Source organism: Microchirus variegatus (assembly GCF_963457635.1).
Source record: "Microchirus variegatus genome assembly, chromosome: 19".
NCBI lineage: Eukaryota > Metazoa > Chordata > Actinopteri > Pleuronectiformes > Soleidae > Microchirus > Microchirus variegatus.
The window spans coordinates 19,891,147-19,913,737 of record NC_139820.1 but is presented as its reverse complement, the minus strand read 5'-3'; the positions used below and the strand labels follow the sequence as shown (position 1 = coordinate 19,913,737).

The 22,591-nt window shown below is 41.6% G+C and overlaps 2 protein-coding genes across 3 annotated transcripts in view; both read left to right on the top strand.

The window, feature by feature from the left end:
• On the top strand, nucleotides 1–4,391 carry sil1 (SIL1 nucleotide exchange factor). Of its 2 annotated transcripts, none has more exons than XM_083906507.1 (12): nucleotides 1–88; nucleotides 821–963; nucleotides 1,066–1,192; nucleotides 1,269–1,377; nucleotides 1,598–1,673; nucleotides 1,758–1,844; nucleotides 1,948–2,043; nucleotides 2,129–2,250; nucleotides 3,294–3,390; nucleotides 3,481–3,645; nucleotides 3,721–3,885; nucleotides 3,958–4,391. In XM_083906507.1, the coding sequence occupies exons 2-12, from the start codon at nucleotides 847–849 to the stop codon at nucleotides 4,153–4,155; spliced, it is 1,359 nt and encodes a 452-aa protein (XP_083762633.1). In that variant the 5' UTR covers nucleotides 1–88; nucleotides 821–846; the 3' UTR covers nucleotides 4,156–4,391. The 2 variants fall into 2 exon arrangements, with proteins under 2 accessions (XP_083762633.1, XP_083762634.1); XM_083906508.1 differs by having other exon boundaries at nucleotides 66–194.
• A 509-nt stretch (nucleotides 4,392–4,900) lies between these two features.
• The window catches only part of uvssa (UV-stimulated scaffold protein A), a 29,277-nt gene continuing 11,586 nt past the window's right edge, over nucleotides 4,901–22,591 (top strand). The window contains exons 1-9 of the mRNA XM_083906101.1: nucleotides 4,901–5,039; nucleotides 6,145–6,266; nucleotides 6,514–6,667; nucleotides 6,824–7,000; nucleotides 7,217–7,337; nucleotides 7,543–7,905; nucleotides 8,452–8,561; nucleotides 8,685–8,813; nucleotides 20,562–20,673. Of these exons, the coding sequence (XP_083762227.1) occupies nucleotides 6,157–6,266; nucleotides 6,514–6,667; nucleotides 6,824–7,000; nucleotides 7,217–7,337; nucleotides 7,543–7,905; nucleotides 8,452–8,561; nucleotides 8,685–8,813; nucleotides 20,562–20,673 (1,276 nt within the window). The 5' untranslated portion in view covers nucleotides 4,901–5,039; nucleotides 6,145–6,156. The remainder of the gene's footprint in view (nucleotides 5,040–6,144; nucleotides 6,267–6,513; nucleotides 6,668–6,823; nucleotides 7,001–7,216; nucleotides 7,338–7,542; nucleotides 7,906–8,451; nucleotides 8,562–8,684; nucleotides 8,814–20,561; nucleotides 20,674–22,591) is intronic.

Genomic DNA, 22,591 nt, shown 5'->3' with positions numbered 1-22,591 from the left:
GTCACAAGTGTCAAACGTGTGTTAGTGATAGTGAACACATCACTTGTGTTTAATGTTTGTGTTTCATCGTTTGACTTCAGTCAGAGAGGTGAGTTCACCTCCGTGTGTGTGTGTGTTCGTCTTTAGGACGCTTTCTGTCATAAACACCGACCTTGTCAGGACCAGCCGGAGACAAACACCTGGTCTTGGTTAAGGTTAGTGTTGTGTTTACTGGTTATGGTCATGGTTTAGGGATAACACTTCTGTTCAGTGTAGGAAGAAGGCTAAATGCTAAATGCTAAATAAAAATGCTAAAGGGGACATTTGAGCGTTCTTGTTTTATACCCAGACCTCATTAGACCAGGTCTGGGTCTACAGACCCTGGCGGTTCATAAACACACAGTCTCTGATTTGTGAAACCTTTATATATTTATTTAGGCACATTTCACTGTTTTTTCAGCACATAGACCACTTTGGACCAGGTCCTGATCCAAAACCACTGTACACATACTTCTCAAATCTGGACTAGATTATCTAGATTATTATTTTATTTTCATTTTTATTTTTTAAAGATAATTGATAATTAACCCTTTAAGCCCTAAGTCTATTTTGTAGGTCTCTGCTCAAAAACTGCACACTGCATAATGAGATGAGTTTGAATACTGTGAGTGTCATTGTATATGGAACACTGTGATAGATGTGTAAATATCTGTGCATGAAGATGGCACAAAAAAATCGGAAAAAAAAATCTGGTTCCTGGTTCTAAGGTATTATGGTAACATGTGACCATGACCATCTGCAGGTGATGCTCTGTTTAAAGTGTGTCTTCATTCTGTTCCAGTGTATCTTCAGTGACCTTCAGTCACCATGAGGTCCAGGTCCAGAAGAGTCACAGGATGCTGCACATCCCTGACCTCTGTCCTCCTCCTGATGATGATGATGATGATGCTGTGCCAGCACACAGCCAGTGTTCCTGACCAGAAGGTGACTCGTCTTGTACTGCATTATGTATTTTAAGAGTAAGAGAGTGTTAACATGAAAGCACGAGAAGAACAATCTGATCCAGTATCTCCTCTGTGTGTGCAGTCTGACTCTGCACTAACTGTGGTGGAACAAGCAGAGGGAGAAGGAGGAGAAACGGTTGAAGAGGAGGAGGTGATGGAAAACCTGCAGGTGGTGCAGCCTACTGACAGGTGGCAAACACTCACACCAGGTAATGAACGGGAGGAAACACTGAGTTTATCACCGAGACTGTGTCTCAGAGAGAGTGTGTGTGTGTGTGTGTGCAGGTCAGGCAGTACCAGCAGGTTCCCATGTGAGGCTGAACCTGCAGACCGGTCAGAGGGAGGTCAGACTGGGAGAAGAGCAGCTCAAGTACTCCACACAGGAGGAGCACAGGTACAAGGAGCAGCAGCCTGTGGCCACGTGGAAGGGCACTGAGCTTGTGGCTGGAGGGTTGAGGGTTTGAAACCCAGGACAAGCAATGTATACAACCCCCATTGCTCTCCAGGCGCAGATGTCTGCTGCCCCCACGCTTCAGTTCACTGTCTAATAGATGTAAATCTCATTAATTAGTCTGTGTTATACAGATATTCATGAGTGATTGTGTCTTTCCCAGGGAGGGAGAAGAGTCTTCCTTCAGTCCTGATGAGCTCAAACAGGCCATGAAGAAGATAAAGGAGGACCTGAATCCAGTGAGCACACACACACACACACCAACAGTTACCAATACAAGGCTAATGTTTACTATGTGACTGTTTTCCTTGCTCTTTTTGTAGAACTCCGTCGCCTCCAAGTTCCGCCCCCTAGAGGAGTTAAAGAAAGACATGGCTCAGCTGGACCTGCTGGTGGAGACGGATGTTCAGGTACTTGAATGTGTCAGCTAAAGAAGAATGAATGAATGAATACAATAGGATGTTAAAGCGCTGTATGGTACGTGAAGCTGAGTTGTGTGGGGTTTTTGTGTAGATAATGAGGCGTCTGCTGGACCAGTACAGCAGCAGCAACGCCACCACAGAGCAGAGGCTAAACATCCTGCTGGAGCTGGAGTATCTGGTGCACCAGGTAACACGGTGAACATACATACACGTGTCATACACATGTCATATACGTGGAGATGATGTTACAAGTGTGCTAATCTGTGCTCCAGGTGGATAATGCTCAGAATCTGTGCTCCATGGGGGGTCTCCAGCTGATTCTCCACGGCCTGAACAGCTCAGACGTCAGATTACAGGAGAGGTGTGCGTTTGTGCTGGGATCTGCTCTGGCCAGGTAAAGAGATGAAGAACATCATGTCTTTAAAGAAAATAAGCGTGTGTCTGCTACAGCTGTACATGACCAAACCACAGACTGTACTCTGAACCATGTCCTCCTCTCTATCTGTACATGACTCTATTACATCAGCTCTGGAGGTGATGGATTATCTTTCTACTGTGACAGAAGCAATCACAACCATGTTGTTAGAACATTAAGAATGTTAATGTAACACAGATCTCTGATTTCACTGAGGTCTGCTGTGGTCCATGTGACGTTAATGTGCTCATCCAGTCATGCCTGGAAATGTCTTAATCCTAATTTAATTTGATCTGACTCTAATAATCCAAATCTAGTAATCCAAATATGATCCTAATCTAATCCTAATCTAGTAATCCAAATGTAGTCCTAATCTAATAATCCAAATCTAACCCTAAACTAATAATCCAAATCAAACCCTAAACTAATAATCCAAATCAAGTTCAATCCTAATATAATAATCCAAATTGAATCCTAATCCAATAATCCAAATCGAATCCCCATCTAAAATGCAAATTTAATCCTAATATATTCCAATCCTAATCTAATAATTGATATCTAATCCTAATCTAATATCCAAATCTAATCATAATATTATCCTAATCTAATAATCCTAATGTAATGTGAATATGACTGACTCATAAGGGAATCTTAATATAATATAATCTTATCCTAATATAATGTAATCCTAATTCTAATATAATGGAGTAAGATCATTTTGCATTCGTGAAATCAAAGAAATTACATGTGTGTGTTAGTTTGTTAGTGTATAAGTGTGTTATTAGTGTGTTTGTGTGTTATTAGTGTGTTAGTCTCCTGGTGGTCACACCACTCAAATTTCGAGATAAACACTCGTGACTGAATCTCTGTGGGTCGATGTTACTGAGAAGACTGTACCTTTGTTGCATTTTACTGCATCATAATTGTGTGTGTGTGTGTGTGTGTGTGTGTGTGTGTGTGTGTGTGTGTGTGTGTGTGTGTGTGTGTGTGTGTGTGTGTGTGTGTGTGTGTGTGTCCTGCAGTAATCCAGTGGTGCAGGTCCAGGCTGTGGAGAACGGTGCTCTGCAGACACTCCTGACTGCTCTGGCCACTGGTCTGCCACTCAGAGTCAAAAAGAAGGTGAATCATCCCTGACTCACTCTCACCATCACCATCACCACCATGACAGCAACAACTATCAGTCAGTCATGTGTTGTGTCCTCCTGTCAGGTCCTGTTTGCTGTGGCTTCCCTCCTGCGTCACTTCCCCCATGCACAGCATAACTTCCTGTCGCGTGGGGGACTGCAGGTCCTGTCAGAGCTGTTCAGGGCTGACACCAGCGGAGTTCTGAGAACGCGTGTCGTCACCATGTTGTACGACATGATCAGTGAGAAGGTACAACTCAAACACACTCTCTGTGACATAAGAACATTTATTTGGTCAATAATGTCTATAATGTTCCTCCTCCAGGAGCTGATCTCTCAGTCAGGTCTGGACCAGGTCTTGGATGCGGCCCATGAGGAGCGTGTGCGGCAGTACTCTCAGGTGTCTGTGGAGGAGGAGCTTCAGGAGAAAGGCTGGTGTAGTCTGGTGCCACAGCTGCTGGAGTCCACAGAGCACGATCACAGAGAGAAGGTGGGTGAAACAGTGAGAGCAGTCAAAGAGATGAACACAATCCATTCACTCACTGTGTCATCGTCCTCTCAGGCTCTGAGGGCGTTGTTGGCCATGGCTCCGGTGTGTCTGGATCAGTACCGCTCAGACGGATCTCTGCTGGGCTCCCTGCTCTCTCTGCGAGAACAGTACCAGGACATGGCCCAGTCAGAGATGATAGTGGGAGAGGAGAACAGCTACTATGCAGAGATCGTAGAACATATAGATGCTCTACAATTCAAACTGAAATGACCAGAGTGACACGGTGACTTCCACGTGACTCATGGAGACACGACGTGTGTGGACAGCTGAGCGAGCTGGTCCTGAAGATAATGGATCCATACGTTGACTTTGATGAATCGAGGTTTCATTGATGGTCTTTCAGACTGACATTATTATTTTATTGTCTGCTCTGAATAGAGAGGACTCTGTTGTAATCTATTCTTGCTTTGTTTTGGTTATTTATTTATTAATAAATGAATGTAAAAAGAGGAAAGTGGGTGTTGGGGATTCAGTGTTTACAAGTTAAAGGTCCAGTGACACTTAAAATAGTTGGATTTTTGTAGATTTAAGCACTATTACTTTTCCATGGTTTGGTGGAGTGAATCAAAAAATGCAGCACACAAATACAAATAAATAAGATATGGAAGAAGATAAAAAAGAAAAAAGGGAAAGCATGAATATTAATAATAAATAATAAAAACATTAATTAATAATATAATTTTATTGGACTAGGAGTCCATAATAAAGACTGACTTGTAATCAAATGCATTTTTATAGAATATAATTTCTATTACAAAAGTATTTCTTGCTGGTTTAGTCTTTTAATGCTAACAATTGTGTATATTTTTTCTCTATTTGAGTAACTAAGCAATCAAACGCCATCATAAGTGTCGCACCGGGCCGCACGGTGGCGGTAGTGCGCCCATAATAACAAAGTCAAAGCGGAAGTTGAAGAGGTAAGCGGAAATGAACTGTGCAGTTTGCGGAAGCTGAACATAAACATAGGATAACAACAATATAAAGAGCTGCCGTCACATTATTTTGACATTAGTCATGAATGGAGAGCGGCTCACACGGTTTACTCGGACCCAACCTTTGCCAACGTTCAGTGTTTTATAACAAGCTAGCAGCTGGTACGTAGTGGCTGTGTTTTTCTACTTTTGTTAGCTTGACAACAGCTAGTACAATTGTAGTTTTTTCACTATGGTCCAAAATAAGCTGAACACCAGCTCCTTCCAGTGTTTATACATGTTGTCTTGTTAAGAGAAAAGGTTCGAATACATAATGTATCTTAAACTAATCGTATTGGTTAGAGTATGTGTAGCTATCATACATAAAGTAGTACAGCAAACCAAATGTCTTACTCTGAGTGAAATTAGTCAATCCAGTGTATGAGGGTGGATATACGCGTCTGTACAACAGGCAGCAGGTGTTCTTGGTGTTCTTGGTGTTCTTGTCACCAGTCATCACAAACACTAAATACAGTTGGGGTGAAATAGAGAAGACACTGTCCAGTAAGGCCTTACAGAGCAGACTGTGTCTCCACCTTCGTCACACACGTCTGAAGGCTGGGATGGAGTTTAAGCTAGAGCATGTGCATTTATTCCATGGTGTGTGCGTGTGTGTTGAAATTATCTGGAAAATGTAGTAAAAGAGGTCTATAGCAGGGGCTGCTTTTTTAACACACTTTAAGTTGGGATCCTCGTTAGACCTATGTTGTTTGGAAAAGATTTCACTGTGTACAGCTGAGTTACAAAGTGTGTCAAATATAGCCTGTCAATCCGTCTGCAGCCTTTAACCTTTGGTAATCAGCTGGATGGGATGGAAAAGTATGGAATTTAATTTGATGCGACTGCTATTCTCATTTATTTTCATCTCTCATTTAATTTTTTTTTTCCATACGTATCGTCGAGCCAGCCACCTATTGTCAGCAGTGACAGTGTCATGGGTCGATGCAAGTTTTCCAAGGGCTGGCTTCATGAAGAATGAGCATCTAACAATTGTTATTCAGATGTCCTCCAAGAATTATGGAAATTTGAGTCTGGAAAAGTATGGAATTTTGAAATTTAAAATGTGGAGGAACTCTGAGAATAGTAATTTTAAACACTGTTCTGCACCCTATTTTACTCAGTGAATGTTTAGGTACAAGGAACTCGAAAGAACACCTGTTTATCGCATCTCGCTCGTCACTGATTGGTGGTTTCCTAAGTAGGCTTGTTTTTTTAATCTCTTGTCCAGTAAAATCCAGTGATGGAGTTGAGTCACAGAGAGCGTCTGTCCGAGCTGGTGGAGGAGCTGACCACATCAGGACAGCCACAGCTCGACCAGGACAAGATGAAGGAAATCAAAAAGATCTGCAAGTAGGTGTCGTGACTCGTGTCTACAGAGATGGTGGACAGTGGAGGACCGAGAAATAGTTATAGTCTATATTCACCAGTCACAAATCATTTCACGTGCTTTGATCTCCTTAAAAAATGGAAAGAAATATAACAGTATTTATAGTTGTAAAGAAACATTGAAGTGTTTTATTCTCAAGGCAAATGTGCATTTTTTCCTTCTGGTCATGTCATCTAATCCCAGCTCAATGTCACCTTTTGTTCCTCTCAGAGTGTCTAATGATTGCGTAGATCACCTGTACCACTTAGTCATGTCCCAGCTCAACGAGGATCACTGTGAGGTGCGACTGTCGGCCTTCCAGATTACCACGGAGCTCTTCTCCAGGTCGCACCACTTCAGGACACTACTGGTGGACAACTTCCAGGTATATAAGTCAGTTTGTTTGTTGGTTGTTCAAATCACAGAAGTAGTATGACTTCACTGAATAACAGGTTTCAGCATCATCTCAATTGCTACACTGTCAAAGTGGAAACTATATGCTTCTGGAGATGTTTTTACTTTGAAACGTCTTGTTGTGCAGGAGTTCTTGGAGCTGACAGTGGAGATCGACTCAGATCAGCCTCTTCCTCCTCCTAAAGAAGTGGCCAGGAAGCTCAGGTCACTGGCACTCCGGACTGTCCAGTCGTGGCAGGCCTCTTATGGGACGGCTTATAAGAAGTTGGCGCTGGGCTATCACTTCCTCAAACAAGTTAAGAAGGTGAGAATGACGACCTGTGGTACACTTAAGAAATGCATGAATTTTGAAGTATTGTTGCCATTTGTCCTATAAATATGTGATTTAAAGCTACAGTGACAGACAGGAAGTGTATCTTTACAGGAGCTTTACTGAGTGTAATCCTTCCTCTCTACTTGGACCGTGTCCCATATTGTGTTCCACATGTAAATTACTAGAATTCTCCATGTTTTTCTTAAGGTGGACTTCCAGGATGCTGAAGCCAGGACGGTGGCAGAGAGGAGGAGGGAGGAGGAGAGACAGAGGAGAATGGAGAGGATCTACAAGGAGAAGGTGGAGGCAGCTACAAAAGACATGGAGGGTAAAGGAAAAAAAACCTTAGCAATGGTGGTAGTTCCACGTTTGTTCACTTAGACTCATGGGTTAATTGTTTATATTCTGGTGTCCAGAGGTTAAAGGTCATGGTGACTTCATAAAACATGTTTTTACCCTCTTCTAGTCTAGAGAACATAGTGTAGACTAACACTGTGGTCTAACACTGTTTTTACTGTTATTCGTTTTTGCAGAGTCATACCAGGAAATGGAGGCGACTCTGACAGAGATGGAATCCTGCATGAGGCTACTTTTCCCTGAGTTTGACCTCACAGGCATTCAAACAGGAGGAGTCAGCAGCAGTAGCAGCAACAAATGCCCATCAGATGATGAACAGCCCTGTTGTAGCAAGGATTTGAGCAATGTTGGGAAAGATGGAATAAAACGAGAGGTTGAGGAGAGCAGGGAGGAGATAAAAAGCACCGGGACAGAAAACACAGGGGAAGACGAAAGAATAACGCAGAACAAGGAAAAGAGGAATAGCATGGAAGAGAAAAATCAGAAGGAAAAAACAACTGAAGATGAAGACAAGCAGAGGGAGGAGGAGAAGAAGGGAAGCGAGGTGGAAGATGAGGAAGAAGAGACTGAGGAGGAGGAGGAAAGTAGTGAAGAAGAAGAGGAGGAGGAGGAGCATGTTAATGAAAACGTGTTTATTCGGAGTTCGGGGCTCATTTCTCACGCTTACAGTCTGTCCCTGAACCTCAGTCCTGGTGAGTACAGCTCATGTACAGCTGACTGAAACAGCCGTTTATTATGATCCTGCTCACACTGTGATTAACACATGCTGCCTCTGTCATGTCTCTGTGCTATTTCCATGTGGGAAATTATTAGAAACACTGTACTTCACATCCTTAAAAGTTTACAGTTAAGCCAATTATTGGCCAAGTTTGCACTCATCATATGCAAAAAAAGTAAGTTGCTGAGATAAAATTGGCCAAGATAATGTTTATATTAATATTATTAATAGTTAGCTAGCATTGAAGCCCATTAGTTAGCCCATGGTCTTATTATTACCTTGAATTCCTAGAACTGAGTCTATTAGGAATCAACAAAAAGCTTGAAAAAGCTTCTACATCAAATGTATTTATTTTTTTTACTCTCAGGTTTGCATGTAAAGGAGAACGAGGATAATGAGGCAGTGGTTTCCACGGTGATAGACCTCCACAGACTGATAACAACCAAACACCTACCAGCTGTGCAGGCCTGGGTGCAGGTCAGTACACACTGTTACACACTGAACCAGTTAGTGGTTCCACTTCCTTAGAAACCAGAGGTCTCAAACCTGTGGCCTGTGAGCCCATGTCCACCCTCTCTATGTGTGTGTGTGTGTGTTTAGGTCTTCACCAAAGCAGGTGCAGAGCAGCAGCTGTTGAGGCGAGCACTGGATCTGAAGACGTCTTTGGAAGCTGCGCTGCAGAAACATAAAGAACTTAACATCGACTATAAAAGCAGGATGCGCAAAGTGGTGAGTCTCATGCTATGTTATATCGTTTCACACTATATTTTACTCCTCAAACTAAGATGAGCTGATTCAAGGTTCATGCAGTCATCTGCTCCTGCTGCTTTAACATTATTGCGGATATGGAAACGTGTCCTGGATTTACTGTCTGAGTTCTGAGACTGAGTGACCTGTAACTGAGCAAGCACTCTAGAGCTTTTTTAACAGCCCTACTCATAGATCTGTAGACATGAATACTTTTGTTAATAATAATAATTAAGGCTTCAAATAAGGGCTTTTTATACGCGATGCAGGCCAATGCCGTCAATCAAATACTGCAGTATGGAGCATGGCCAGCAGATGGCAACATTCTATCAGAAATCAAAGGATGGGACAATAATAGATATAACTTCACACACTGTTGTTAAAGATTACAGATGCTAACTAACAATAGCACCATCACCCCTCAGTGCGTGTACTTCTGTCTTGTTTGTTCATGTTAACACAGCTAAAATTTAGTGCTAAATTAACTGGAATTTTGATTTATTCATTTTTTATTTTTTTTAAATATAAGATAAGATGTTAATTGTCAATTAGCTGATTAGCTGATTTACAAAAACAGTACATCTACCTTTGTTCCAGTGTAGTGTACTTTTTATTCACACCATCTAGTGGCAATAAAAAGAACTGCAGTTTGTCAGTCAGATTCAGTCTGTGACTGAGATGACACGTGATTGTTCAAATGTGGCCTTATGACATTTTCAGCATGATTAAGTGTTCAGGCTGGATGGAATAAGTAAATAAGTTGGTTGCTTTTAAACCACAGAAATGACTAAACCCTGGTAATCCTGCGCTGCACGCCTCACACTCTCTGTGGGAAATGTGTCCTCTTCCTGTTTTCTGTCTTTTAATGACTCTGTTCAGAACAGGGGCATAATAGTAAGAGAGTGAGAGAGAAAGGGGGGACGGAAATATTTACAGTAAAAACATCATGGAGAGGTGAGATAGCCAGATGCAGCCATAATGCATAATGAAACAGGGGCAGAGAGAAGGGAATTGGTGAGCAGAGGGGAGGATGTACCCATTCATTCTCTTTATTACCACTAATGTGGCTCACAGCGTGACAGCTGATATGTCTATCTGTGTCCAGCTTAGCGTCATCATTCTGCTGTTGTTTGAGATCTAAATCTAAATGGAGACACAAGCTAACCAGACCAGTGGTCTCTCAAATACATTCATACGTTCAGGTTCCATTGGCTTCATTGATGTTGAAAACATCAAACTTCAGATTCCAGGCAGAAAAGGCTTTCTAATGGTGAGAAAACGGGCCGTGCGCTCATAACACCACACTTCTAAAACCCTGAAGTATTCCAGTATTTCAGAGATGGAGAGCTGGTACACAGACATTAGAAACAAAAGACCAATAAATGCAAACGGCTTTATGAGTTGAGAAAACACATCAAAGTTGCAGCATGTAAATCCATCTTTAGCCGAAGAGAGCGTCAGTGTGACAGTGACAGAGCACCGGGCGTCTCTCTCTGCCTGGTTATCACTGTCACAGAGCGGTCTGCTGCACCAGCAGGCCCAGCACCGCGATAACCACACAACTTACAGCCCCTTTATCATAATTAGCTTTTCCTTTTTAGCCTTAAAAGGCCTTCCATTACTGGGTCCTTCTCTATCGGGCCACTGACACACCACACGATTGGTTTCTCTCTCTCAACAGTCCTTTCAGTATAGTCTCCCATAACGGGGGAATCCAAAGAGAGAGGTGTGTTATGCAGACAGAGAGAGGGGCTCGTTTATTGAATGATGGGAGAGTGAAGCAGCCTGTTGGTTGACTTCTGTTTGAATGACAACAAGCTACAGTCTCTCAGTTGGTAGACATATCCAGACAGAAGCTGCTAACACTTTGTTTCAAAGGGCACTATGTAATCTAAGTGATGGTTGTGCCTTAATGGGAAGAAATTTTGCATTCAGTTTCATATGTACCACAACAATACTTGTGAACAATGATGCCCTCTGGTGGTGGCATACTGTTATAGTTGTCTGTAAAGTACACCTGATACCTGATGGAAGTAAATTTGTGCCATTATCCAAATGAAAATGCATTAACAGAAATTCTTTTTCATTTTCAAAATGCAGCTGCATTTTTTGACTCATAAATAAAATTAATAATCAATATTCCAAACTGCTTTTTAATTTTCAACTTCTAGACTGCTTATTCTGTGCCTTAATTAAAAGACAAAGCAAACAGAGAAATGCTTTTTCATTTTCATGTTCGCCGCAAAAAGTGTTTCATAATTCAAATGAGTTCGCAATACGGAGCGGCGCAGGATAGTGACTGGTCTGCGATGGTCCTCCACTCGTTTGTGTGAGTGTTTAGAAGAGCCAGAAGAAGGGGCGTGGCCAGTGACGTCACAAATTGTCAATCATTTGATAAATTGATTATTCATTCATATTCAGCTTTTTATATTTATTATAAAAACCTGAAATGTTCTCTCCTTTAGTAACTTCCTAATTTGTGATGCATCTAGATTGAATGTCTTTGGTTTCTTGAATGTCCACCTTTAAGCTCAACTCTTTGTGAAAACCACAGGTGATTACATTTCCCGGTGTCTTTGAATGCATCTCGTTAGCTGCTCCTCTTAGCTCAACATGCTATCAATCTGCTCCAAAAGTGTCATTTATAGACTCTACAGGATTATTTGTGGAATAGATTCAGGCAGCTGATGCAGTACCTTTTACCTCTCTTACCGCCTGGAGAAGTGAGTGTATATATTTGAAAGTTTTCAGTCGGAGCAGCGATGACATGAGATTTCTCTTCTATACAGCCAGTGAGCGCTGCAAAGTGAAAACATGGGCTCGTGTTGAGAAAAGGATAAGACATGCAGACTTATTTGAACATATCTGTTTTTAAGAGTGTATTCAGTCACTCTGGGCTCCATTCAAACAGGCCCAGGCCTTGTTTACTGCTGATAACCCATCTTATCACAGCACAATGGATGTGGCCGTCTGTTTCTCACTGGAGATAAACAAAGAAAGACTATCCCTCTGTTTCTTTCCTCCAACGCTCCCTCCTTCTCATTTGTACACTCGTTGTCTTAATGCCTCTCTCTTACTCTCACTTGTACACTGGGTGTTTTTCTCCGGCTCCCTTTACTTTTATTTCTCTTTCATTCTCGTCGTCATAAATTATGCTAATTGGAAAGCTTGGTGTTTTGTTTATGACCTCAGCAAATTATAACACAGGCTGTGAATAAAAGGAATGAGATGATTGTGCCCTATAGTTTGACCTCTACAGAGCAGTTCATTCACAGATCTGCGGCCTCTGACACTGACCTCATGTTACTGTATGTACACGTACACCTGAGAAGCTCCGTGCACTGAAGAGTAATGATTTGAGAAATGTGGTGCTACAGAGTGTCACACCTCAAAACACACCGAGGATGACTCGGCACAAGTCGAAAGGTTAATCAGACATTTTTTTACTGAGTCTTCCATGTCAACGCAAGACATTGGTGTTATTTTGTTATCAATGTTTGAATTATTCTCCCAGTCATCCAGGTTTTTTTTAAACTAGTGTTACTGCTGATGTATTTTATTTAAATGTAATCACAGGCTGAGGTTTGATAATTGTGCACTGTCTTTTTAAACGAGAAGACTGAGGAGCATTGTTTTCTCCATGTGTCAGAGTGGATTGATGAGGTGTTTTTAGTAATAAAAGGTGAGAAAAACATTTGAAAAACAGCAACCTGACACCTGACCGTTTGCAAATGTTAACAGTTAGGACTGAGGATCTAATTGTCATTTTTCCCGACAGATATTGCGACGTGATTTGTGATCACATTTTTTTTATTTAAAGCCAAGCTTCAGTTTAATATTCACCGTGAAATAGGTTTAAAAGGTGATGAAGCATCACCACGTGAAACCATAAAATACTCATAAAATCATATAGTATAATGCTAGGATGAGATTTTAAAGATATGGATTGTCTCTACCGTTTATCTATGATTTTTTTTAATTAACATAAAATGGGATTTATGCTAGATTTAGATTTGAAAGCCATGAATCAAGGAGGAAGCCAGGATAGAGCCTGTGTGATCTGTGTCATGTTAAATCTAAAGAAGAATCCTCCATCACTGTCTGGTTCCATCAGTGATGATAATGTGTGGTCAGTCTGATATCACAGGGGCCACGCTGGGCCCCCGAGGCCCCTGTTAAAACCAAGAACAGCACTGCGTAATTCCACTCTGGATGTATAATAACGACTGTTTTGATCACCGATAGAGACAGACTGGGCGGGGGAAGTGAACTAGACAGTTGAGAATAAGCTCATTGACAGGGAAAGGTTTGGAAGGCTGTGGACTGGCTAATAGAGCTGCCAGGCTAGGTTAGTGAAATAAAGATGTCACCTTATACATCATATAAGCTGACTGCTCCCCAGAGACAAAGGGTGTGTGTGTGTCTGGGAGGTTGGGGGTGGATAATGGGCTGGAGTCGGTGGAGAAGAGGCTGTGGAACAGAGTGGGAGTGGAAAGCTTTTTTCTCATTAGGCTGGGATCCCATGGGATCCTTCCCATGTTGTAATGAATAGCGGTGCAAGGTGGTAATAGAGATGTGCGATGTTGTGGCAAATCAAGCCTCCGAATAGGTCAGAGCGCAATGGAAGCTTTAGGCCTAATTAGTTTGTAAATATGTTGGAATCAGTGAGAGCCAGCACACGTTCAGTCTCCTCGGCAGAACTAATGTGTTCAAAATAATATTAGTTCTGCCCAAAGAGACCGAGTGTGTGCTGGCTCTCATAAATAAAAGGAATATCTCCTACATGTTCTTTGGTTTTGGAAAGGGCGGAGAGGTCCTGAGCTGCAGATCAAATACACTCTGTAAGTCCAGAAGCTGCACTGGATTATTGTAGATGTCAATCCTATCTCAGATCAGTGTTTCTCCAAACTTTGTCTTTATAGGCACAGTATGCAAAATATATGTATGCATGTAGCCTTCTGTTAGCATTTATACATTCAAAAGATGTTTAGTTTGTCCATTCTAGGCTATTCTGAAAACATGGTGGTCCAAAATGGTGACCTCAGACATCAAAACAAAGTTAAAGGTGCATTATGTAATAAATCATCAAATCCTGCTAATATGTCACAGAGACTCAGGAATAATGTTCATATAACAAACTGAAATCACCAACAACAACAGTACAGACAAAATATTTCCATTAAAAAAAAATATTTTGCAGACTTGAAATCATGTTTTGGCGTCATGTGGCGCCACCTACCGCCGTCTACCAATCATTGCAGTCAGTAGAGTCTCAGCTGCCGAGCAACCACGGGTAATCAGTTACGTCAGAAAACGAAACCTAAAAGACCTCGGTGTTTTGAATTTAAATGTAGAAACCGCTTTGGCCACATTCTTACATATGGCACCTTTAAAGATTACAATCCTAGCAAGTAGAGCTGAAACGATGAATCGATGAATCGATTATTAAGCGATTACTAAATGAATCGGCAACTATTTTGATAATCGATCATCGGTTTGAAGCTTTTTCATGATTAAAACACAATTTCTGATTGTTTCAGCTTCGAGAACATCATAATTTCAAGCTTTGACAAACACTGATCAACGTTTTTTAACATTTTCTTTATGGACCAAGCGATTCATCGATTAATTGAGATAATAATCGACAGATTAATCGATTAGTTGCAGCTCTACTGGCAAGATAAGGAGCATAAAACATTTAAAGTGAAAAGAAATAAAAGCATAGACAATGTACACATTTGTAATTAGATGAGTTAATAAATAATAAAACAATGAATACAAGTTATTTAAGTCTATAATATTCTCACACTCACAGATAGAACATGTACAGAGAGGATTCACATGTGAAACTCTTTTTCCCACATTACTGTGTGTTCAGTGTTACAGGAATCACTGCAGCCTCTGATCAGATACCAGCGTGTATGATGCGTCATACTTTCACAGTATCTGTGTTTATAAATGCATCTGTGTATAATGTGTTCATTAAGCTAATTGTTTCTCACTTGCTCTCTCTTAAGGGCAATGTCTTGTGATAATGGCGGCATTAGAGACACTCTGTATCCCCACAAGACATTTTCCATTTCACTCCTTTAATGTGGACTGAAAATAATCTGCCCTGTGTGTGTGTGTGTGTGTGTGTGTGTGTGTGTGTGTGTGTAGCCAGGTGGAGAGCTATATTAACTTGTCAGGGGAGACAATGGAGACATCTCTAAAGGTTTTTTTTTCCACCTCCTTGTGTTCTGCCCTCCTCTCCTCTCCTCTCCCTCTCCTCCTCTGTGTGATGGTTAACATGGCCCTCCCCTCTCTCTGCCATACACCTGACTTATGGCTGTGCAGTAATAATTTGCCAGACCTTGGCAGGCTGAGTGTACATTAGCATATAAATAGCAGATGCACTGAGTGCCCATCACAGTCGACTACATTTAATTTTTGGTTTATAAGATTGAATGGGTTTTTAAATGCAGTGCCATCAAACTTGCCAAGAGACAAATGAAGTCAGGGGAGCAGTTGTCCGAGGCGTAGCCCTCACATCATTTTTATAAAGGATAGGAGTCTTATTTAAGGGAGGGGAGGGAGGAAGTTAGAGCAGGGCAGGGGGGGGGGGAGAGAGGCTAGAAGCTGAATAAGCAGACACCTGTGGGAACAGACTTGTAACTGTAGTGTAAAACTTTTACATCTAAACAAACTGAGCTCACACAACAATGATTAAGTCAATCAGCAGTGTTTGGATCATTCCCGCGCTGCACACAGGAAGTGATTCTACTGCTCAAACTCTTTATTTTCCTCTTGTTTTTGGACACCCAAACATTGAAGAAGTGGTCCACTCTCCTAGTTGCAGATATCCCTATTGAAGAAAAAGCAGCAGAGAAACCAGGTCTATCATTACTAATGTTGGGTGATGGTTTGGCTCAGGCGTTCTAAAGGTGTCGATCCGTGCAGACCAGTCAGGCTTCTGTGGTGTGGCAGTGGGCCTGTACCTCTGTTGTCTAAGTAACTGGACCTAACCAAGAATATAGGCTTAGTTTTTGATGTTTGTTATGTTACAAGTATGACTGTCCTCTCCGTTCGGTCTTCTTCTTGTTGGTCTTCAGGTGGCTTAGAGGCCCATCCATGATCCACATATTGTGGTGCGTTGTTGTCCTGGGAAAGAAGAGGTAGTGAGTGGTGGTGGAGTCTTTTTGAGTTCCATTTCAGGATGTGCTGCACCGTCCTGCAGTGCCTGTTCAAAGCTAGGTCCTCCCAGTTGCAGTTGATGTTCAACTTTTTCAGTCAGACGCTGTCCTTTTTTAACTGGGTCTATAGGATCTGCTTTGGCAGATGGTTGTCGGGCATACGGTTGACACGTTTATGGTGTTTTGAGAGCCGTTTTCTTATCGTTCGTCTTTTGCCTCAAACCATAACATGACATCGTATCTAAACCAGAACTATTTGGTTCGTGTGATTGGCTGTAATAACCTGCCTCATGATGTCATCTTGAACATTTTTTAAAATGAGTTGCTTCAGAAAGATCATCGAAAATGTTGTGACCTCATTATTACATCATGATTCCACGGTTGTTGTTGCTGCAGCAGCCACTGAAAGTGACCTGAACACACACGTGTAACACATCTGTGTTTTATGCGACTTCTTTTTCTTTCCTCCCTATATTTTGTCTTTGAGTAAACATTGCCATTACGGTAACACATGACCCTGCTTTACTTAAACAACTTTCTAATTTATTCTCCTCTGTGCAGGAGTTATTTTTATTTCTATCTGTGCTGGTTTTTAATGTTGAAGTTACCAATATTTGTTTTGTCTTTTTCCCATTACAGTGACACATGGCCCTGCTTTAGCGAAACCATGACTTCTAATTTGTCTGCTAAATCTTGAGTTTCAGTTAAAGCAGCAGTTTTTATCTCCTCCGGGGGGAAGTGTGCGTGACTGTGTGATTTTCTCCTGGTGTGTGTCCCCGAGAATAAACCAAAGCTCTGTTAAAATGCAAAGCAGCCCCCCCCCCCCCCATGCAGCCATGTGGGGGAATAGAGGCCATATTTTAGCCATGCTCCCCGTCAGCAAAATGTTTCTGGGGGAAAGCTAATTCTGCGCTGAGACTTACAGCTCTGCCAGGCTGCTCGACAGCACTTGATGCTATCGGGATTAAATTAAGGTGAATTAGAGACAAAGCTGCAGAAAGAGGGGAAGAAAGGATGATGTTAGGGCAGGATTTTCCTCCAGCTGGGTGATCACTTCTTAGTCTTAGGTCATTGATCAGAGCAGAATAAACCAGCCAGGATTAAAGCAGACAAGCACAAAACCTATAGAGACTATATCTGTGTGTGTGTGTGTGTACGTGTGCGGTGTGTGAATCCATTGTACTGAGAGGATGAATAAGTGTAGCAGTGCAGTGGAGTAATGGAGAAAGTTTGCTTTGGTGTTTAAAGTGTTACTCTTGTGTTTAAGAGCGTTCGCTCGGAGAAATAAATAAGATGCAGCGTGTCAGCGTCTCGCAGCTCACACTCCATCTGTGCAGAGGCTGCTCATCATTTGTAGTAATAACAGCTCTGTTTTTATCTGAGTCAGGGGGATTTTTACCCTCCCCACCACCACCACCGTTTCACTTGCTGCAGCTTTACATTACACAAAGAGACAAGTCACTGCGTTGTAATGTAGTTTGTTTGTAATTTGCCTGTTACGTTTTCTGATGCTTCAGTGTTTTCTGGTGTCATTTATTTCCCCTGAACCTCTGAAAAAGGCAGAAATTAGTGTTTTACAAGTAAGGACACAAACACACACACAGGTGCCTTGCAGCGAAGACACGCTGGTTCAGTTGGTTTGCATGTTCTTTCCGTGTTTTCTCCGGTTTCCCCTCACAGGCCAAACACATGCAGAGATTCACTGGACATTCTAAATGGCCCGTATGTGTAAATGAGAGTGAATGGTTGTTGGTTGGTTGACTGGCGACCTGTGTCAGCAGGGAGGATAAAAGGTTTGACAATGACACACACAAGTTTCACACAAAACAACCAGCACACATAGTTGTAATTGTTATTCTCTCATTCCCTGTCAGTTGGTATCATTACTTCTTCCTCTCCACATCATGTATGTATTTGGCGAGGGGGGCGTGGCATGTATTATGTAATAGATCTAAAGCAACTGGCCATAACATCCTCCTAATATGTCACAGAGACTCAGGAATAATGTTCTTATAACAAACTGAACTCACCAACAACAACAGTACAGACAAAGCCGTCTACCACTCATTGCAGTCAGTAGAGTCTCAGCTGTAGAGCAACCACGGGTTGCCAGTTACGTCAGAAAAAGAAACCTAAAAGACCTCGGTATTTTGAATTTGAATGTAGTAACTGTTTTTGGCCACATTCTTACATATGGCGCCTTTAAATACTATGAAGTCATATTTTCCCCTTGTATCATGTTTCCTGACAAATATGAAAACGACTGTAAAAGTTGATCCAGCTGTTGTTGTTTGTTTTACAAGTGCAGAGAGTCATTATTAAAATGTTATCCTACACATCGGTGTATGAGCTGTGAGCAGCAGACATTTCAGTTGTGTTTCAGACTGTGATCCACTGTGAGCATCATTTAGAACAAAGACAGGACAGGAAGTGAAAGTCTGCTCGCTGATTCATCTGCTCTGCTCTTGGTGACATCAGTCACATCTGTTAGCGGCAGCAGCAGGAGGAGAATCCACACACAGTTCACTCCACGTCCATGTAGCCACAGATAGCATCGCCTCGACAAACACAAACTGACCCCGAGATCACTCTGAAAACCACATCAGCTCCACCTGAACAGTCGTCCTTTACTTCACTGACTGACTCAGCTCATTCAGCATCATCGTTTTGTCTAAGTTGTAATAAATTGATTCCAAAGTAGACTGATTTTACACATCATGCATCAGAGAGACTTTCATTGACCAGAACATGCATTGACATATGCTAAAATCATGCTAAAATCATCATATAATTTTCTATCTTCTATCTTCTGTTGACCGGTGAACTGAAAGCTAAAATCTCTGATACAGAACTCATGAAAATGAAAACAAACAGACCATATACACCTCCTTTGTAGAGTATTACCTACTCATTGGAAGTGTGCACTGTAGTCTACCATCGTGCAGGTGAAGGGTCTGTCCCTCACCTTGATGGATGATCACCTACAGACGTACATGTTAGGGTTCGGCGCTCCTCCCAAAGAGATCAGAGTGGGACTCGGTGTGGACCACTGCTGAGGCTCAGCACAGGTCCGGTGAAGACTTAAGAGGATGGGGGTTGACTGATAGAATATTAAGGTGTAGAATCATAGAAAAACAACATGATTGCATTGGTAAAGTGGACATAAAGGATCAGAGTGAAAATGTCTGAAATTGGTGATCAAAATACACTCTCGTGAATTCCTTGTCAATAGTGGATATGTACTGAAAAGCCCGGCCAATTTATTGAACAATAAACAGAAGTAGAGAGTATTATGTTTTTGAGCAGACCAACAGTAATAGGCTGATATCTGCTGCTAACAGCCTTTCAGCTTAATACACTCATATCAGTCTTTGTAATTGTTTCTTAAAGCTGCTGTCAGGGCTGTCGTCTTTAGGCTAACTTTGAGCTAATGTCCTCTCCCACCTCCGTGCATCACCTCATGATGAACATGCTTTCTGGGGCGGATGTTTATTCACTGACAAACAGCCTGACCTCACACACAGAGGACCATGATTGGATAAAGTGTTGAGATCGTTTTATTTTAAGATACCTGAAATAGAATGTACTGTGTGTATACATCTCGTCATCTGCGTCAGTTATGAATTAGAACTAATTCATTTCCCCGTGAACGCCCCACCGTGTCTCTGTGTGTGTCAGGGCCTGCATTAATGACTGCTAATTAGCCGTTAATTGTTCAGTTGCTGGTTAATGCCATGTTGAGAATTGTTATATTAAAGTGTTTTAATTGGTCTGTGTGAGCTGTGAGATCAGGAGGTGTGTACAGACCTGAGCCATGGTTAACTGACTGTCCCCATGCTGCAGCTGTGTGTGTGCATGTGTGTGTGTGTGTGTGTGTGTGTGTGTGTGTGTGTGTGTGTGTGTGTGTGTGTAATCATCTAAGGACTCATCATTCCTAAACTAATTTACAAATGATAAGTCACTTTAATGGGCTTTATCAGCAGCAACACAGGCACTCACACACACACACAGTCAGTCACAGGTATTACACACTAATGAAAAAGAGGCCTTTGGGAATAAGAGGTTAGTTTAACGTTAGGTTTTACTGCTCCTCATAACGCTAATCACTGTGATTATTATGCTGCTAGAATGGAGTGTGTGTCCGTGTGTCCGTGTGGGGGTGTGTGTGTGTGTGTGTGTGTGTGTGTGTGTGTGAGAGAAAGAGAGTGAGTGGTGCACACTCACATTTGTGTTATGGAAATGACCCCTGTGTGTATATGAGTGTTGTGTTCTGCATTGTAGCTCAGCCAATGGCTAACAACCTCAGTGGGAAATTAAAAACCGTAAATTCTGCTTAGTGTAGATAGCAGCTCAACACACACACACACACACACACACATATCATTGTCATCCCATTCGCCAGAGTGATCACAACACCAAGGAAACAAAGGGCTCACCATATATATGTAGGACGTATGTATGCATTGCTCAGGTGTAAAAATCCTCATTAAACAGAACATATACTGTGATATATAAATAATTGCAGTAATCACACAAGCCTAATCCTATTCCTCCACAGATAAAAGCTTCTTCAGACGGAGACGATGATGATGACGATGATGACTTTGATGAGGTCCCAGAGAAAGAGGGATATGAGCCTCACATTCCAGAGCATCTCAGGGCGGAGTATGGTGAGTCCAGCTACACACACATCACACACGTGTTAGCGCAGACCTACAAACATGCACATGTGCCCAGGTCAGACTTCAAAAGGAGGACCTGCTGCATCGCTAATCCTTTAAGATTCACACACACTTCAAAGAGCCAACCATCAGCAGTTGGTGAAGTGCATCTTATGTTGGTTTGTTTTTACACGTGTGATCAGACAATCCCAGAAAAACTAAAAAGAAAATCGTCTCTAATGATGAGTCATTTGTTTATTATCAGCACATGGTTTGGGGGTCGGTGACATTTGGGGCCATTTCCATTAAAAGTGTCCAAAAGCACAACACTGGTGTTTGTTTATTGAAGTGTATTTATTAGTAACATTAGACATAAGAAAAGAGAAGTAAAGAGACTCACTGATGAGTGTCCTAATGTCCTTCTAGAGATGTTTTTTTAGTTTTTTAATCAGCTACGATATTGGTAATAGCCACCACTCTGTCTAATAGCCACCACAACCGTCATTTGTGCGAGCTAATGGCTAGTAGATTAATAAAATTAGCTCATTTAATTTTTTTTCTGAAATATTTATACAGGGTATCCGTGGGGTCTTAAAAAGTCTTCAAAAATCTTAAATCCAATAATTTGAATCTAAGGCCTTAAAATGTCTTATTTATTTATTTATTTTCCTAAAATCTCATAAAAGGTCTTAAATACAGTTTTGAAAGGTCTTAAAAATCTATCAACGTGACTTTTATTTAAAACCTGCATAAACTTCAGTCTCGCTTTGAAATGGGTCTTAAATTGTGTTCATTATGGTCTTAAAAAAGTCTTAAAAAGTCTTAAATTTGACTTGTTGAAACCTGCAGAGACCCTGTTATATATGATTTGATTTTATCCTGATGATTAATAACCAAAGGCTGCTGAAAGATTCCATAAAACGATGCAGACCTCTGCCATACCTTTGAAGGATCCAGCAAATATGGGCTCGTGTGAGCAGAAGTGCATTCAGTGACCCTCGTAAACTTTTACTTTTTTTCTCCACTAACCAAACACCTGCTGCTAATGTGTTCAAGGAACCTTGGAAATGTCATCACTTCCGTAGTCCACTTAAGTAACGCTTGCTGCTTCCACCTTGTGGTAAGAGATGCATAGCTAATTAGGTAGATTAATTTTCAAACTCACTTCTCTATCGCTTTAAAATGGTCCCCTTAAAGTAAATGTAAGCTTTATATCTATTTGACCAACCCACAATGCATGTCAGCAAATGCTAGTGTGGACTGCAGTACTTACAGTTACAGTACTGTGTTTGGTGAAAACAAGTGTTAGTGAACCGTCCCAGTCTGCAATGCCAGGTTGTGATGGTAGAGTGTGTGTTTTTGTGTGATTTGGATGCAGCAGAGCCTTTTAATGGAGACAAATAGCTTCTTTTTCACCAGTATTTCCCCCTGTGTATCTTTGATGGATATTGTCTTGTCAACACATCCATTTACCTTTACACACAGTCATCACGAGCTACATACTGTATGACTGACTGTTGTCGTATTGTTCCTGCCGCCCTGTGGCTGCTCCGCTCTTGTATGGATCATGTCGAGCCTGCGGGCAGCAGAGCGGGTTAAAGGTTAAATGCTCCGGTCATTAACCAACTGCCTGCTCATTTTAGTGCTGTGTCAGCTCCATAGCAACATGTTTTTTTCTAAATATGAGGCGGAATTTGAATGATGTAAATATCGTTATCAGCAGACGCGCGAAGGCTCCAGGCAACAGCAGACACTAAAACTCTGCCGCTGCTGCTCCGTCAGCCATATTCAAGCCTCTCGCCATTCCTCGTATAGATTTATATGTGCGTTCATCTGTGTTTATGTGTGTCTGTATTTATGTGTCTGTGTTAATGACGCCATAACAGAACATGTCGACAGTGCTGTTATTGCTAGGTCAGCCATGTTG

Bases quoted from the DNA above. Each gene is read 5' to 3' on its own strand.
- sil1 (XM_083906507.1), top strand. From the start codon at position 847: ATGAGGTCCAGGTCCAGAAGAGTCACAGGATGCTGCACATCCCTGACC. The intron at 1,193-1,268 runs GTAATGAACGGG...GTGTGTGTGCAG, and splicing joins GTGGCAAACACTCACACCAG to GTCAGGCAGTACCAGCAGGT. The intron at 1,674-1,757 runs GTGAGCACACAC...CTCTTTTTGTAG, and splicing joins TAAAGGAGGACCTGAATCCA to AACTCCGTCGCCTCCAAGTT.